The sequence below is a fragment of the Artibeus jamaicensis genome, unplaced genomic scaffold (assembly GCF_021234435.1).
Source record: "Artibeus jamaicensis isolate MK-2021 breed Jamaican fruit bat unplaced genomic scaffold, CSHL_Jam_final contig_944, whole genome shotgun sequence".
NCBI classification, from domain to species: Eukaryota; Metazoa; Chordata; class Mammalia; order Chiroptera; family Phyllostomidae; genus Artibeus; species Artibeus jamaicensis.
This window is the reverse complement of record NW_026522020.1, coordinates 521,005-539,605: the sequence shown is the minus strand read 5'-3', so window position 1 is coordinate 539,605 and position 18,601 is coordinate 521,005. Positions and strand designations below refer to the sequence as shown.

Here is an 18,601-nt window from a genome sequence, read left to right as displayed (position 1 = left end):
AAGTCTTTTCATTGACTATAACAGAGCTGCTACTTGTTCTGCAAACCCCTATCTGCCTGCATAAGCACAGATGCCAAATTGTGATTTCATAATAAAGCAGTATTTTAAAATATTTTCATATTCCTAAAAAAAATTCTGGCACATTAAATTGATCTGACTGTTCTTGGGTATTACTTTATTTGTTTTTACACCAAACTCATAGCAAATATTTTTGATAAAATATTCAATTTTGAGTTTTAAAAAATAGCAGATATTGAATAAAATTTCAAGTGCTCAGCAGAACTAAAATGAACTAAGTATTTCCCAATAACTTTCACACAAGCTAAGGAATATAAATATGAAATAGGAAAAAGCATACAAATGCTACTGCTGATCTATAAGTAAATAATTTTAAAATACAAGCGGTCCATGGTGACCTTTTAAAAAAGAAACTGAAAATGCTGAAGTTCTAATATAAGCTAGTATTGCAGTTTAGAGAAAACTTCAATATCATAGGTGTTAAGATTTTTATACTTATTTTCTGAAATAAAGCAGAAATATGTTTTTATTACATATTGTATACTTTCCCCAATATATGTGGGGAAAAAAACTACCAATGAACCAACTCTCAAATTCAGAGGCTATTTGTTTAAAAATAAGCAAAGAAAAAGTTTTTGCTAAAACCTATGTATACATGTAGAATCCAGACCTTTCTGTGCTCTTCTATATAAGGCTGCAACCAGAGCAAATTATGTTCCACAGCAAAGGCATAAAAAGCTAGTAAGAATCTTGTTTCACTGCTAGAAATCAGAACTCTCGAAACTGCTGAATGTATCACAGGGCAGACTCTTCATAGAATGAAAGCTGTAGGATCTCTAGACTGTATCTTATTTTTACTCAAATGAGAAAAACAGCCCAGGGTTAATCTGAAACAAGACTATCTTAAGCTAAAATGACATAGTTTATTGCAACTCCCCAAATATTAAAGAGCTCCTAATATAACTTGAATTAGGGTCGTGAACTGGTTCAACATATTTCATTTGTGTTTTTATGAATTATAATGAATGCTGCTACTCTTTAAAAACGAATATATCAAAGGGGAAATAACCTCCTTGGCATGCTTACAGCTACATAACACATTAGTTTCATTATTTTTGAGTGCCAGTGCTGGAGGCTCAGCACATAAGTCAGTGCGAGGAGGACTTCAGTCACAGCGGCAAGAGGGTCTATTGAGCAGATAAGGGAAATGGACAAATAACAGGTGAGTACTTAACAAATAAATATAGAGTTAATCTACTTTTTCCTTCAAAAATTTTGCTCTCATAGCTTTCTTTTCTATCTGGTAGGTTAAAAACCAAACTGAAAAATTTACTAATGTTAAAGGGGAAATTTTTAATATGGAATCTGTAGGTTTTGTGAATAAACAGTATAATCTTCCTGTTAGCTTCCCCTCCTTTCCAGGGAAACTGGGAAAGTTAAGGAGGAAATTATTATTTAAAACAAACAAAAAACTGGTTCAAATGTGGCACAAAGTGATTAACTTGGAAAATATCTGTTGTGGAAACACATTTTCTTTAAAAGATGAAATTACTAAAAACAATTACTTGGATGTAGTAATACCTGTTATTTTGTTTTTCTTCTCTCAAACTAAAGGAATCTTGAAATACTTTATGTGAATAGCATTTATATCACTATTAAGACATACCTGGTCAGAAAAAAAAGAAACCCAGCTACAAATAAAAATTCCTAGATGGTAAATCATTTATTTAGATTTCAAGTGGGCTGAGAGTATTTCTAGCCCTGTGGCTAGTGTGCACCAGAAAGTTCAGTTCAGAAGTACTTAATGCTTTGTTTGATGTTTCTGTTCTGTACCTGTTGTAAAGGTAACAAGTAGCTTTTTATTATAACCACTGAAATATCAGGAACATGTGTGTGGGAACTGGCTGCACTTCACAAACGCACAAGACCTATTGAAAAGGGAGAGGCTACTAAAATCAAGTATTCTAATTGTTTTTTGAAAATAAAATAATGCGATCCACGTTTTGTATCTGTGGGAACTCTTTGACATTCAAATTTGAACATAATTCTACCACTACAAAAAAAAAGAGAGAGAAACTAATTATTTTTTCCCCACAGCTATCAGTTTCTTTCACTAAGCCTTCTGAAATCTGAGCTTCTGTAAAAAACACTAAACACTTGGGCCTTACCTACAGCCATGGACAGATGCATTTATGTTCTCACGTTAGAGAACTTGAAATTGTTCTTAAAGGAAGAAGTCAACGTCAGCTTCGAGTATTTGGCATGGGTACAATGCCTTAAAAAAGGAGATGACCAGTTTAGCTACTGACCATGCTGACCATTGTCTGGAATTGGATCAAATCACAGAAAAACAGTGAATGGCTTTCTCTTACAGAACATCTGAAAAAAGCACAATTCCTGATCACATTTTGCAGAGCTCATTTGATCACTTAATCTCTTCTAACTAGTCTGGATTACACACAGAATCGATACCAGAGGAAATGAAACAGACTGGCGAGGACCAGGGAAACAAACTGCACTGGGCAGCTCTTCTGATACTCATGGTGATAATACCCACGATTGGTGGAAACATCCTTGTTATCCTGGCTGTTTCACTGGAGAAAAAGCTGCAGTATGCTACCAATTATTTTCTGATGTCCCTGGCAGTCGCTGATTTGCTGGTTGGATTGTTTGTGATGCCGATTGCCCTCTTGACAATAATGTTTGGTAAGTATTTCACTTTGTTCCTGCCATCAAATCACAAAACTGTGATATACTACTAGAGAAACGAATACTTATTTAATCTCTAAAGATGGATGTGGATTATTTAAACATACAGAGAGTAAACAGTTCATTTTTCATCATTTCCTACGGTAGTTTTAAAGAGCAGAAAATAATTTCTTAGAAACAATTCTACTCCCTCCTTAGTCATCTAATAAAATAATTCCAAGTCATCCAAATTAGCAATAGTCACAGATTCTGTAGACATCACTAAAAAATTATAGTGAAGAACAGATACATACTTCAAGTTTCCCATTATGAATACCTTTTTTCCATTGACAAAGTGATAGCTAGGACACTTGTGTAACAATTATGTACTGGGTTAATTATTAGTGATAAGGTTTTTTAATCACAAAGTTTCAATTTAAATCACTAAACCCCAATTTAAAATTAGAATTATTCTTATAATTTTTGCATTTATGGTTTGTGAACTTTAGACTTAAAACGCAATTCTTACACAGGTGTCATGTTAAGAAAAAATTAAGTTTAGATGCTGAAAGAAATGGTTTGGCTCAGAGTGTCCCAACAGATGAGCCATGTATTTAATTTTTATAATGTCTGACCACCCATGTCCTTGATGTATGTAAGAGAAATAAGATCTCCAGGTTATTAGAATAAGTGACCAATACCTGAGTTATTATAGTAAAAAATGTAGTTTGATACTGAAATCCTTGTTATAATAAAAAAGATAATGATATTAAAATGATATAAGTAGTTTATGACTGATATATATCACTTTTAGTTATAAAATTTGAGTAAACACAATTCTGCTGATGAGTTATGAGAACTCCTAAGAATCAGCATTAAGAGGATATTTAACTTACTCAATGCTTGGCATAAACTGATTGCATTCATTAAATGCTTAAGAAAAATGATTATCTTTAGGAGAATAGGGCTTCTTGAAATTATGTTGATATGGTGAATATAAAATTATTTCAGGTTGCCTGGCCACGTGGCTCCGTTGGTTGTGGCACTGCCCCATATACCAAAAAAGTTTTGGGTTCAGATTTGATGCTCTGTTAAGGCGAGTATGAGAGGCAACCGATCAATGTTTCTCTCTCTCTCTCCCCCTCATTCTCTCTCAAATCAGTAAACATATCTTTAGATGATGATTAAAAAAGAAAATTTCAGGTTACAGAAGCAAAGTTTATTTAACTACACTGCATATTAGGTGAAGAAAAACTGCCACTCAAACTAATATATTCGAGTTGACATGTTAGATTTTTATAAGTATAGAGAGGTATCTAAAATTGAGTATTTGACCTCTCAAATATAATCGAATGGTGATGGGTTGACTCTTCCCAGTCTAAGCCAACATTTACCCAGGATTTGAATTCTGTGGCAGAGCAAGCAGTGTATAAGGTTCTACCACTTGAATAGATTCCCTAATCACTCACACTGTCTTTCTAGCTATCCCCCTCCTTTTATAGATTTATAATCTTTTGAATAATCTAGAGCCACATGCAACCAAGAAAAATAAAGAAATCTTATTCTAAAAAAGAACCTAAACAATCCTAATTCTCTAAAGCTTAAAATAAATATAGTAATGAGGATTGTGTAAAGACATTTATGCATATTTAGTAAAGACTGTATAGGTACTAGATTCAAGCTTTTATCCCCACATACACAATAGGAACTTAATGTATGAAATCATACTCCTTAGACTGTGCTTTGCTAGGCATATAGAAAGTGTTAAAATGCTACCATAAAATTTAACTGATGCTATGTTAAATCAGTGAGATTGAATGATTTACACAGAAGTGAATTTTAACTTTAAAATCCATGAGTCCATAAATATCAAACATACACTATATGTAAAATACTGTGATAGATAATTATAAATGATCAGCTAAATAGTTAAGGGATCCGAAAAAGTGAAGAAATCTCCATTGTGTTAAAAGTGACAAATAAAACACAGAAACAGATAAGAGAGATAATTCCATGTATTCCACAGGAAAATAGTAAGTATCTAGCAGCCGAGAACTAAATTTATATTAAAGTTTTGGGGCTCAAGATAGTCTTAGCAATAAAGGTTAGCAGGAAACCCAACATACTTTAACATATGTGGAACATCTTTCTATTTATGTCCTAAATAATACATGTATTTTTAATCACATTACAATTCTTCTAAATATTAATTTTAAATTACAAAATAAAATCTTTCACAGCCCCAAACACTTTTACTATCAGTAATTAAGCTGTATACCAGGGTCAGAGTTTTAAAAAATGAACTAACCTGGAAACTTGACCATTATTTAAAACATTATTGCATTCATTCATTATTAAAAGTACTATATTTCTATGAGAAAGTATATTTAAAAATGCAAGCTGCCCTCTAAAAAGCTTCAAAAAAACGTACTCATAAATTGAGAACTGCATACATTATAAATAAGGACCTGACTTCAAATACTAAGATTTTTCTGACAACCTTTAACAGGTTAACAAATAGGCAGACTTCCTAAAATGATGCATTTATAAGAATTTCTATCTTTAAAGGACAGAAACATACAGAGATAATCCTCACAACTTCTGATATCTGTACAAAATTATCTCTAGTTCTATAAACACAAAATTTAACTACCACTTATACGTGATGAGTGATTTCAGTTATCTCAGAGAAATTCAATTAAAGTAACGTTGAAATTTTGTATTAGCTAATATTCTAATAAGATTAAGTTAAAAAAAGGAGAGCACTGAATTTTAAAAAGTGGTTCTTATGCTGAAGAATATTTTATCCCACCAGTAATTTACATATTTACATAATATTTGGTTATATGGTTTGAATTTTTATTTGACTGAGTATGACTCCTGGCACAACATGGTCTTTCAAATAAGTCGTGCTCTGTCAGCTTTTGTGTTACTTCTCCCTCTCTGGGAGCACTGGACCTAACCTTTCCCATTCAATTCTAGTTTTTTACAGTCTTGCCTGTAATTCCCAAAGGCCACAATTACAAATTAGTAGCTTATGTTTAAGTCTTAACAATGCCTGCATCAGAAATAATTGAGTAGGACACAGAAAAATAGAACATCCTATGCCAATATAAAAAAAAATGGGATGTTCACAGTTTAAGAATTTCTCTCAATTTTTCCTTTCCACATTAAATAAATTGAACTATAAAGAGAGGATAATATATATCATTTGGTCATCCACTGGTCATTATTGGTTTATTTATATCTTAAATTTTAATCCATGTCCCATGATCTATAAGTTGAAACAGTATTTGTGGTACAGTTGAAAGAGGGTATATAAAATGGCTAAAGGAGGGGGTTTAAAGCAAGACACCCAAGCTTTGAATCTTGGCTTCCTGTGTTGTCTTAGGAGTCACTTAACATGTCAGAGTTCAATCACTTCGTCTGTAATGTGGGTATGCTAAACCTTATACTGCAGGTATCCTGTGAATTTGTCAAGTAGGGCCAGAATATTACAGGCACTAATAAATGGAAAGTATTGTATTAAGACAGTATGCAAAAGGACTTATATACTTAAATATGTGATTTAGTTTATATGAGCATCTGAACAGAGATGAAACAGATGTCTAGTAGTAAAATTCTAAGAAAGAGCCAGTTATTCATTTATGCAATGAAATGCTGCTGCACCCAATTCTTAAATGAGGGAGCAAAACAATTAAATGCACTTCCTTTTGGAAAGTGGAAATTCTAAACATCAAGAATAAATTTTCATAAATGTTAAATCACTTGAAACATTTAAAGCGCTATCATGTCAGCTATCTACCCCAGAGTATTTCATATGCTCAAATGTAGCAGAAAAACAACAAAACCAAAATAGGAACTTCATAATAAAACTTAAAGCACTTATCTATGTCTCTCTTTTCTGTAAAGATAGAAACATAAAAATTTCTGAGATTAAAAAAATGTATACTTTAAAACTATATCCTTTTTGGACATCAGGATTATTTATGATCTGACCTGCTCCAATCTGTTCATGAACTTTTGACCTCTATGAACTTTACAGGTACAGCCCTCTAAGAATAGCTTTAAAAATAGTCTTTTAAACCCTCAAAAGGGAATTATGCTATGCCCCAGATTTATAGATTAATGTAAATTACTTTCTAAACTAATGACATAACTGTCCAAATGAAAAATTTACTCAAAGGGTAAGCAGGATTCAGATAAAATGAGTTAAATCTCATCAAGAAACGGTTTTGGTTTCCTGTTAAAAATCAGTTTCCGGTAAAAAAAAAAAATAAAAAAATCAGGTTTTAATACCAGTTACAAAGCAAAAAACCAACCAACCAAACAAACAAAAATAGGCATGCCAATGCGTATAAATTATTTGTTTCTTTGGCACTTATAAAAATAGTTAAATTTAACTTTAAAAGTAAAAAGTGTGTTTCCATGGCAATTAAAAGTTGAACAGTTAAACATGTTCTCCTACCCTTTTTTTGAAGCAGTTTTAAGTTCAATTGGACAAACATACTGATTTATACTGATGATATATGGCTTATTGTTTCTAAGTAGGAGTGTTTTAATAGCTGGGCTGGTTGGCTAATTTCTGTCAAACAATAATACATTTATTGAGTACTTTCTCTATGGCAGACATTGTTTTAAATACTTCACATGTATCATTGCGTTTAATTCTCAAAGCAACCCTATAAAAATAATATCATCGCCATTTTACAAGAAAGAACACTAGATAGATAGATAGATAGATAGATAGATAGATAGATAGATGGATAGATAGCAGGGACATGATTTGAACACAGGTAATTCAATTCTAGAATTCACACTTAATCTCTATCACTCTCAAATAATGAAAAATTATTTCAACAAAAAAAGTCATGTTTGGCAAATAGCCAACATTTGTACTTTAAATAACTCTAACAAGAGGGTCACAGAATTTTCTCTAGGGACAAAGGGAGAACCCAATATTTTTTTTTTTAAGTTACATTTCATACTAAGTGGTACAGAATGCTGTAACTGGGTCTGAACCAGTACACGTATAAATTTTTGAGATCACTGCCAGACTGCTCTTCTGAGAAAGATATGAGACCTGGGCCCATGCATGTAAAGTTACTGAACCTTGCTTGTTTGGGAGACAAATAGACACTTATGTAACTGAATGGCAATTCTACCACCCTTCTGGCATGGTTGCATTTAAAGCATATGAGTCTTCCTTTTAAACAACAAAACACTTGTGCTATTAACATTTTTTTTAAAATTTTTTCACAGAAACTTATTTGAGCCAAAGAGATGATATACCTGGAAGCAAGACCTCAATAGTCTGAGAGAAATGCTTCCTATGCTACTAATATTTTAGATAAATAATGAACTATCTATAATCCAAAACTCATCTAAGACTTGTTTTGCTTCTAAAATGATCAATTTGTAACTATTTCAGGCACCCATAGAAATGTCATTATTCAAACCTTATTGAAATTAAATTCTTTGAGTTTAATTTGGAAGTGGGTGGGGGAAAGAGGTGAAAAATATAATTTTTTCCCCAGGGATATTTTGCGTGCTTTCTTTTTGTAGCACAACAAATGCTATATAATTTAAATGTTTTCCCTTTTGTCTTAAGTTTTTATGAAAAAGTCAAATTTAGAGCTCCAAAATAGCAGTAATTTAGTTTAAGTATCTAATAACTTACTTTCCATAGACTGACTCTCAGGTATACTTTTCTTTCTTTTTATGTAACTCCATTTTAAATAATAAGTTCTTATGGAAATAAGCTGGGCATAATATATTACAACAAATAAACGATGCTATAAATCTCTGAAACAAAACTCCTAAAAAAGCAAATTTTTGAAATAGTTAACCTATCTTAACATACCAAGCGCATCTTTAGTTATTCTGAATAGTACAAAATCTTTTGTCCATGAAATTAACAGTAACTGAAAAGATACTTTCAGAATGAAAGCATCTGGACTAGAAAAAGTCCCCTTATGAACTGAGAATATCTGAAACTATTTTTATGATTTGTATAAATTCTTAGATCAATCTATTTAAGCAATTAGGTAAGCCTTTTCTTTTTGCTTTGTATAAAATACGTCTATTAATTTAATGCAGTCATCTGTTCCTTTTATGTTAGTTTTATAAAAAGTCTATTCACTAGTATTTTATGAATACTGGAATCATAAACTTAATCCTAATGATTCATTTCTCTTAATCCTAAACCTTATAGTCTCTTTCTTTTTTAAAGAAAATTCTCTACCATGCCTCTAATATTTCTATTGTTATCAATAGGAAAGCACTGACTCAACAAAAGTCTAGCGATCTGAATAGATTTTAATACCCACTTCCTGTTCCAAAATTGGAGTTATAAAACAAATTCATTCTGATGGAAAATAAGGCTAATAAGGCTTTACAGGCTTCATTAAACCAGCTCGAAAGAGCTTTCCTTCTTAGCCTGTGATTAGGAATAAGTGGGTCAGACAGACTATAATTCCAGAGACATGTACATTTTATATGAGAGTTCTAATGTGGCTTCCTGCTCATGGCTACTAGATTTATGACGAAAATTTTCCAGACCTTAATTAAAAAAATATAATCCATAACTAGAACAGCTAAATAGGCAAGTTTAAATTATTAACAACCCATTTAAAATGATAGAGAGAACATGCATGTAAACAAAGGAAGCCTAAGATATAACATTAATTATCTGCCTTTTACAATCCTAATTATGATCAGTATCTCTGGATGTAGCTCTAGCCCTGAGTATTTTTCTACATCCTACCCAGTCCTAAGTCTAGAACTTCAGGACAGTTCAGAATACAGCTTCACTTTAAGTTTCCACAGCAAAACTCTCAATCATAAGCAGACCACTGGTTTGCTTAAGCTCAGGTCAAATGTTGCCACCTCTGACTGTCCAAAGTCCTTTCCCACTAACAGAAAATCTGAGTATGGTAGATAAAAGGGAGAAAATTAATTGATTAGATTCTTTCTACACACAGATTTCTCTAACATTTCTTTACTTTGAGAAGTTTCCCAAAAGTTCCTTTCTGAGGCACTCTGAGTGGCTGTCCTATTAGTAAATATCAAGCCAGACACAACTGTTCCAAGTCTTCTAAAGCAGTGTTTCTCAAACATTAATCTGCATACAAATCACCCAGGCATCTCGTTCAACTGCAGGGTCTGATTCAGCAGTCTGAGATGAGGCCCGAGAACCTGCAGCACTGACCGCTTCCCAGGTCATGCCAATTCTTGCTTATCTGAACAGCACGCTTTGAGCAACAAGGTTCGAAAGGATATTTTCAAGTTTTATGAATAAATGTTTCCTCTCCTATTTAAAGGCTTAACCTGCACCTAAATTTATTCATCTGCAAAATCAGTGATATAATCTCTAAGGTCCCTTCCAGCTCAGGGACTGTATAATTTATTACCTCCATCTGTTATTGCCACCCCCAATTGAGTGAAGTAGGAATAATATGATTATAGTAATTTACTAAAAAGTAGGAATTACTCCTTCCGCCCGATGCTCAAGTAGCAACCAATAATTTATCCTTCTGAACAAAAATTCATACTGATTTTGTTATTCTAAGAAAAAATAAATTTTAATCTTCCTATTAAGAATGCCACATTGACCAACTCTACAAGCAGAAGGAACCAGAAAGTGGATCTCTGAGCCTTGCCACCTTTTTTGTGAAGTATCTAAATATTTTTCACTGAAATCCTATTTGATTCTTAAAAAACTATATTTAAGTCTCTAAAACTTATTTTTCTAAATTATGGTCTCTCTTTATTTGGTCTAGGATGCTAACCTCTCTACCCCTACGCTCCTTGAATTTAAAAGTTTACAATGGAAGGTGTCTGCTGTTGCTCTGAAATCCTGAGATGTTAGCTTGGTCCCCTGTGCATTATCCCAATCATTTTATGCCTGTCAAAGTTAGATACACTTGCAAAAACCAGAAAAAGAAAAGTAGTTTATATTTTGTCAGTGGATCTATGACAAACTGTAAAAAGGACTTAGATAATCTCATACATGTGACATTTATTCTATACTGGAGTAATAGCAATTTCCAAAGCTTCTCTGTAAGTGTGTGTTTTGGTAAAACAAATTCTAACTGAAATATTCCAGGGAAAAACCTAAAATAAATCTTAGTTTTCAAACAATGAAACTGTGTGTAGTGGGGCCCTGACTAGTGTGGCCCAGTTGGTTGGGTGGCACCCTGCAAAGTGCACGGTTGCCGGTTTGGTTCCTGGTCAGGGCACATGCTTGGGTTGCAGGTTCAGTCCCTGGTCCGGGGTGCATACGAGAGGCAGCCTATTGATGTTTCTCTCCCTCTCTTCCCCCTTCTCTAACTTAAATAAATAAAATCTAATTTTAATAAACCTGTATGTAGTGGGTATATGTATAATACATAGTTATCAAATCCCTATTATGTGTGGACATTTGTCTAACTAAATTTATTGGAAAGCTTTGTAGAATAGTCAATACCATATCCAAAAATTTAAATTTTAAAAAGTTAATGTTTCGAAAGTGCTTAAGACCATATAAGGAATACAGGAAGTGCTTTCTTTTAAAAAGAGCTTGTTAAATAAATTAAGTACTATGCCTAATCCTGAAATTTTCTTTTTCGACCAAAAGTTCGTAGCACTTATTATCTCCAGAGCCTGAAGTAAATGATGGGGTAGGGAAGGATAACCATCTTCTTTTCCTCAGGATAACCTAAGGCCATTCCTTTCACAAACTCTATTCGAGAACTATTTCTGTCAAAAGGAAAACAAGTAATTTTACTCAATTATTTCACCAAATGAGAGTTTGCTATAAACAGGGTTCATGCTGCTAGTTATTGCTAGAAGTGAGCCCAAATCCCAGACCTCACTGAGAATCTCATTCTAATACTCTTTTTGGCATATTATACTGCTTCCTCCATATGGCAGAAGGTTTTCTTCTTGTATAATAGCAGCTTAAATATAAATTTTATTTGAATAGCAAGGTTAAGTTCCAGGTGCAACATTGTGCAAATTAAACTTAAAAAAACTTATTAATTTGAGAGAGAGGGGGGAAGGGGAGCAGAGAGAGAAAACAAGCATCGATCTGTTGTTCTACTAACTTGTGCCTTCACTGGTTGACTCTTCTGTGTGCCCCGACTGGAGACAGACCCTCCTGCACCCTTGGCATATTGGGATGATGCTCTAACACATGAGCAATGCAGCTAGGGTGAGCACTGTGTAAATTTTTAAAAGACCCCCAAAAGAATGATCAAAATAATGCTAAATTACTGATTTAGAAAAGGGTTGTAATTATAGAAACAAAAAATGTGTTTAGAAGATACCATACCATCTACAGAAATATATTTAATACTATTGATTCCATTATATGAAGTTAAACATCTTGTTAAGTCATCAAATTTCAGATAACTAACTAAAAGGTTAAAAAATATGTAGTGTTTTGAAGAAAAACTGCAGGCTGAAGGGTACCATTTTGCAGAAGAAATGTTTTGTGTTTCTTTTTTTTCAGAGGCTATGTGGCCCCTCCCACTTGTTCTGTGCCCTGCCTGGTTATTTCTTGATGTTCTTTTTTCTACTGCATCCATTATGCATCTCTGTGCGATTTCAGTGGATCGTTACATAGCCATCAAAAAGCCAATCCAGGCCAATCAATATAACTCACGAGCTACAGCATTCATCAAGATTACAGTGGTGTGGTTACTTTCAATAGGTATGTGGGGAATGTCAGGGTGTGGGGTGGTGTATACAGCCTTTGGTTCCATTTGACCAGGAGAGTTACAGGCCTGGTAAGCCATGAAACTCAGCACAAGAAGTCAGGGCAGCCTACTGACACATCAACACAAGCTCCTATACCTCATCATACAGCTTCTAAACCATACAATCAACAAAAAGTGTGAAAAAGCAGAGAAGTTCACGTTCTCAGAAAAAGAACTTCATATTTACTGAGTTATCTTCCTGCTTTGATTTTGACATGTAGGAAAAGGTAAGTCTAAAACCAGTTTTCACATCTGGTAATAGATTGTTAAGGTCTTGGTAGCATACTCAATACCAGGATAATATTAAAACAACCGTGAAAAGCATCTTAAATCATATCTAAGAAAGTAAGTAGGAAAAAAGAAAAAAATAATCTGAGCATTTTGTATGTAGGTATCAAAGGTCATAAATTCACCTTGGAAGGAAATATGTATATGTACTAAAGGCAGTAATGTCCTGCTTAAGTGTTTTAAATATGTTTAATTAGAAGCTTTAAGAGAAGAGATATAAGTAATGTTTGGAAATGATTTATAGAAAAACATATTTCCTCTAAATGGCTTTACGCCTTTGTGCCCATATTTAATGTACAAAGATAGCTACTATAAAATACTATCTTAGCATAAATAACTCAAACCTCTTACAACTTAATATCAGAAAAACAGATTCACAATTACTATGATCATTCATAGTTTGATGAGATGATTCACTTCTTCAAGGTGTAAAACATTGAAAGAATAAAAAGAAAAAGCAGGAAGAGACCTAGAATGTGAAAAGGAAAGCAAGAAAAAGATATGGTGTCTCTCTAATCAGAACAGGAACACTGGGGCAAAAAAGCAAGACAGTGAAATTAACCTTTTGTTCCTGAAATAATAATTTTGGGGCCAAACCTCTTGAAAAGTCTGGAGGTAAAAGTAGGGAGTTGTACTATGGCTTGGGAAGAAAGCAGGGTCAAGGAAAATCTATTCAGAATGGAGAGATTTACAAATTGTGAGAAAAGGCTAGTTTGGGAGGCAGAGGCTAGCTGACACAAAAAGAGGCTCTCTCCAAAAGAGAAGCTAGACAAACAGCATAGGAGATTAATGGGAGGCAGTTACCAAAATTTAAAATGAAGAGGAGGAAATCTAAAGTAGTTCACATCAAATGATACACAACTTGTTGGTAAGTTCACTGAGATGGGGAAGAGGAAAAGAGAGACAGGGTGAAGTGTGTGTGTGGGGTAGGGTGGGGAGAATGGGCAAAGGCAGGAGGAAAAGAGGAGAAATGGATTCTTAAGATTAAAACATCTAAAACTGGGAAATACGATTAAGCCAATATATAAAAAGCTTGTTGGTAGATACGGCATCACAATTAAGGCTGGATAACATGAATTTATAAACTGATCAAATTTTTACTTAGTACCTATGATGTGCTGGGCATTAAGACTACAAAAATGAAGAAGAAAAAGAATCTTTACACCCAAGGAAGAAGGATATATTAAGGAAATTAGACTAATACAAAGTTGTAAGTATGCAGGAATAAAAAAATGAAAGACTGCAGATTTATAGCTTTGGAAGGAATCTTATAAATCTACTCTTTCAAATCTACAGGCTGAGGAAAAAAACCGAGAGACTGAAATGGTTGGCTTAAGGATTCTTACAGCTTCTTAGTACTAAGACCAAGATCAATGCTCTTTTCATGCCATCACACTTTGTCTTATAGAACCAATGACAATTTAGTAACTTAATAAATAAAAAAGCAGATGATGGGTTTAGTTCAGTTTTCCAATTCAGCCAAGTGCTGAAAAGAGCTCCATTCCTTCTGGATTTATGGGTATCCTAGGTAACACCTGGGAACGGTAAGGTATTTAAGGGAAAATAAGGTAAGGGTATAAAAAGTACCAGTACAAATGAAAATGTTACTGTTTTGACCATCCCGCTGGCTGGGAAGGTAATGTGAGCCATATGAGGTTAATGGAATGGAAAGAAGGGAAGAAAGGATGAACCGGAGATCAAGATAATAGAAATAGAAGTTCTACAGTAATGGACAGTAGCAGGACAAAAAAGAAATAATCAGAATTCATGATTTTAGATAAGGGACACTTTTAAGTGAACTTGTGAATGGCTTCAGAAGTGCAAATAATAATAATCAGAGTTGAGAAGTTCAAGAAAATAAAATTAAGGTGGTAGAAGGGTCATCAATGGTATGAAGTCATAGAAGATGACATCAATGGAACAGAGAGGGAAACTAATGAGGAGCTATTGAGCAAATGGACAAATGTCTTGGAGACTGGTAGATAAATGAAGAATAGAGTAGTATAAATTGATCAAATAGATTTTAAAAGGAAAATATTTTGGGGGGAAGAAATAGAAGAATGATTACCTGGAAGTAAGAGGGTAGAGCAAGGGTCAGCGAACTTTTTCTGTAAAGGGCAACATACTAAATATTTTAAGCTTACTGGCTTTTCCACAGCTATTCAACCACAGCAGAACAAAAGTAGCCATAGAAATACATTAACCTTGAGTATGTTTATGTTCCAATAAAATTTTATTTACAAAAACAGAAGGCCAGGTTTAGCTCTCAGTTGTAGTTTGCTGACCCCTAGTGTAAGTGTACAGAATGCCCCTTCTGGGGGTTTTCCTGCGGAAAAGTGGGAAAAGCAGTGGACCCTACTAGAGGGTTTGAGGAAAACACTGCTTTCAAGGGCTCTTTAGCTACCATAAGAAGTCTCTATAGATAAGGGAACACTTTTAGATTCATAAAACAACACACAGATTCTAGAGGTTTCTAAAGATTAAATTCAGACTTATTTTTAAATATTTTGTTTCAAAAGGAAAAGATTCAGGCTAACACTTGTATTACTTGTCTTCCTATTAAGTTACTTCACCAAGCAATATCATATTTAAATATTTATTTTATGGTATTTAAAGTATTAGAAAATCAGCATGAGGAACATTTCTTTCATACTTATTAGAGGAACTCAATCTTGAAAATAAATTTTAGGATTCAGATACTCTTGAAGTTTTAAGTAGCATTTAAAAAAACTCCTTAGTTTTCCCTAAGAAGTAAAAAATTAAGACATTCACAAACATCAAAAGATAACTATCTGTTAAATGAAACTGTGTAACAGCAAAGGTAATAGATATTGATTCAGAATTAAGATATTGCATAAATATACTGTGAAAGTGTCTTATATCAACAAACTACATTGGATATTAAGATAAATACTGTTTCTCTTTTGAATTCCTCTTCCTTAACCTGAGATAGATGAACAAACAAAAATAGATTATGAGAAATGGAGAATAAATAAAGACATTTATCTACTATTTCATGAACATAATATAGCTTTAGGGCAGCTTAAATTATAAACCTGAAATCACTAGCCAATCTCTATTTAAAAACAGCAGGTTTGCTTACTTAGGTTCTACTTGTTAAATCTTCCACTGATTAAGTGCTTTGACAAATTCTACATTGTGGATACCAGTAATTATAATATACTAACCACAAAGTCACTAAAATCAACTCTAAAAGGACCTAATCTAAGAGTCGAAGATCATAAAATTAACTTAGTTTATCTTGTTTCCACCTCCTTAGGCATTGCTGTTCCAGTCCCTATTAAAGGAATAGAAACTGATTCGAGTAACCCAAATAACATCACTTGTGAACTGACAAAAGATCGTTTTGGCAATTTCATGCTCTTCGGCTCACTGGCTTCCTTCTTCACACCTCTCTCGATCATGATTGTCACCTACTTTCTCACTATCCATGCTTTACAGAAGAAAGCTTACTTCGTCAAAAACAAGCCACCTCAACGCCTGACGTGGCTGACTGTGTCCACAGTTTCCCAAAGGGATGAAACACCTTGCTCATCACCTGATAAGGTGGCAATGCTAGGTGACTGTCACAAGGACAAAACTCTGCCTACCTTAAGTGATGACATACTTATGCGAAGAATGTCCACAGTTGGAAAAAAGTCACTACAGACCATTTCCAATGAACAGAGAGCCTCAAAGGTTCTAGGGATTGTGTTTTTCCTCTTTTTGCTTATGTGGTGCCCCTTTTTTATTACAAATATAACTTTAGTTTTATGCGATTCTTGCAACCAGACTACTCTCAAAATGCTCCTGGAGATATTTGTGTGGATAGGCTATGTTTCCTCAGGGGTGAATCCTCTGGTCTACACCCTCTTCAACAAGACATTTCGGGATGCATTTGGCAGATTCATCACCTGCAATTACTGGGCCACAAAATCAGTAAAAACTCTTAGAAAATGTTCCAGTAATATCTTCCGGAATCCAATGGTAGGGAACTCTAAGTTTTTCATAAAACATGGAATGTGGAATGGGATTAATTCCGCCATGTACCAGAGCCCACTGAGGCTCCAAAGTTCAACTATTCAGTCTTCTTCAATCATTCTACTACATACACTTCTTCTCACTGAAAATGAAGGTGACAAAACTGAAGAGCAAGTCAGTTATGTATAGAAGTGGCACAGTTTTCATCTAGTATAATGATGAGTAGGACGATGAAGCAGATATAAATGCACCAAGAATTACATACAGAACTTGTCATTTATCATACCATCTCTGTAAACTAAGAGTTATATATCAAGATTACCCAGTTGTCTTTATTTGGACACATTTACTTTATAAAAAAAGATTTTTGGCTCTGACTGGTGTGGCGTAGTTAGTTTGGTATCATCTTGCAGAGCAAAAGGTCGCTGGTTCAATTCCCAGTCAGGGCACATACTTGGGTTGAGGGTTCGGTTAAAATAATCTAGCACTCTGGTTAAATGTTAAGGTAGTCAAATGAAATAAAATTAAATAAATCAGGACTTCCGCCAAGATGGAGGCATAGGTGGATGTGCCGTGCCTTCTCACATAACCAAGTTTAGAGACAACTAAATATTAGCAATAGAAAACACAGCCAGAACACGGAAAATTGAACTTTTCGGAAGTCCTTTAACAATAAATTCTTCAGCCTGACCGGTAAGGGGCGAAACCAGCGGCTGGTGAGGGGTTGCACAGGAGGACTCGGTCAGACGGAATCAGGCGCAGAATCCAGGCACAGGGTTGGACCTAGTGAGCGACCGAGCGAGCCACCAGGTGAGCGACCTCGAAGGAGACAGCGGGGAAGTGGTGCTGTGTGTTGACTGTGGTCGCCCTTTTGTGCGCGAGTGGACGGGCGAGGGAGTGGGCGGTTGGACCGGGCCCCTGCGGTCCCCGTGGCAAGCGGCAGTAGAGGGCGCCCTCATTTCCCTACTCTGACCACGCCCCCACATACAGCGTCACAACCCAGCGACCTGGGAGTCCAAGGCACCGCTTCTCACACTTAAAGGGCCAGAACAGACCAAAAATGTCGCAAGTTCTCAAAGCCCCAGAGCCCATAGATCTAAGTGATGAAGAAATAGCAAAACTCTCAGACGCACAGTTTAAAACACCGGTCATCAGGATCCTCACAGAACTGGTTGATTATACCCACAAATTAGACAAATATATGAAGGCGAAACTAATTGAAATGAATGGAATTGCACAGGACACCAATAGCAATGAAAAGGAAACTGGGACTCAAATCAATGGAGTGGACCAGAAGAAAGCAAATAATGGCCAAACAGAAAAGAGTCAAGAAGCAAGAATTCAAAGAAATGAGGAGAGTCTTAGGAACCTCCAGGACATCTTTAAACGCTCCAACATCCGAATTATAGGGGTATCAGAAGGGGGAAAGACACAGCCACCAGTGGAAAACTTATTTGAACAAATAATAAAGGAGAATTTCCCCAATCCGGCAAAGGAAATAGACTTCCAGGAAATCCAGGAAGCTCAGAGAGTCCCAAAGAAGTTGGACCCAAGAAGGAACACACCAAGGCACATCATCATTACATTAGCCAAAATTAAAATGAAGGAGAGAATCCTAGAAGCAGCAAGAGCTAAGGGGACAGTCACCTACAAAGGAGTCCCCATCAGACTGTCAGCAGATTTCTCAAAAGAGACCTTACAGGCAAGAAGGGGCTGGAAAGAGATATTCCAAGTCATGAAATCCAAAGACCTACATCCAAGATTGCTCTATCCAGCAAAACTTTCATTTAGAATGGAAGGACAGATAAGGTGCTTCTCAGATAAGATCAAATTCAAGGAGTTCATCATCACCAAGCCCTTATTATATGAAATGTTAAAGGGACTTA

The 18,601-nt window shown here is 34.7% G+C and overlaps 2 protein-coding genes across 5 annotated transcripts in view; one reads left to right on the top strand and one right to left on the bottom strand.

Annotated features, from left to right (window-relative positions):
• PSMD1 (proteasome 26S subunit, non-ATPase 1) overlaps positions 1-18,601 on the bottom strand; it is a 104,346-nt gene that overhangs the window by 48,101 nt on the left and 37,644 nt on the right. The gene's annotated exons all lie outside the window — the stretch shown is intronic.
• HTR2B (5-hydroxytryptamine receptor 2B) lies at positions 1,089-18,318 on the top strand. Of its 4 annotated transcripts, none has more exons than XM_037152169.2 (4): positions 1,089-1,240; positions 2,482-2,724; positions 12,200-12,400; positions 16,015-18,318. In XM_037152169.2, exons 2-4 carry the CDS (start codon positions 2,499-2,501, stop codon positions 16,902-16,904), a joined length of 1,317 nt encoding a protein of 438 aa, XP_037008064.2. In that variant the 5' UTR covers positions 1,089-1,240; positions 2,482-2,498; the 3' UTR covers positions 16,905-18,318. The 4 variants fall into 4 exon arrangements, with proteins under 4 accessions (XP_037008064.2, XP_053511160.1, XP_037008063.2 ...); XM_053655185.1 differs by having other exon boundaries at positions 2,466-2,724; XM_037152168.2 differs by having other exon boundaries at positions 2,116-2,724.

Bases quoted from the DNA above. Each gene is read 5' to 3' on its own strand.
- HTR2B (XM_037152169.2), top strand. From the start codon at position 2,499: ATGAAACAGACTGGCGAGGACCAGGGAAACAAACTGCACTGGGCAGCT. The intron at 2,725-12,199 runs GTAAGTATTTCA...CTTTTTTTTCAG, and splicing joins CCTCTTGACAATAATGTTTG to AGGCTATGTGGCCCCTCCCA. The intron at 12,401-16,014 runs GTATGTGGGGAA...CCACCTCCTTAG, and splicing joins GGTGTGGTTACTTTCAATAG to GCATTGCTGTTCCAGTCCCT.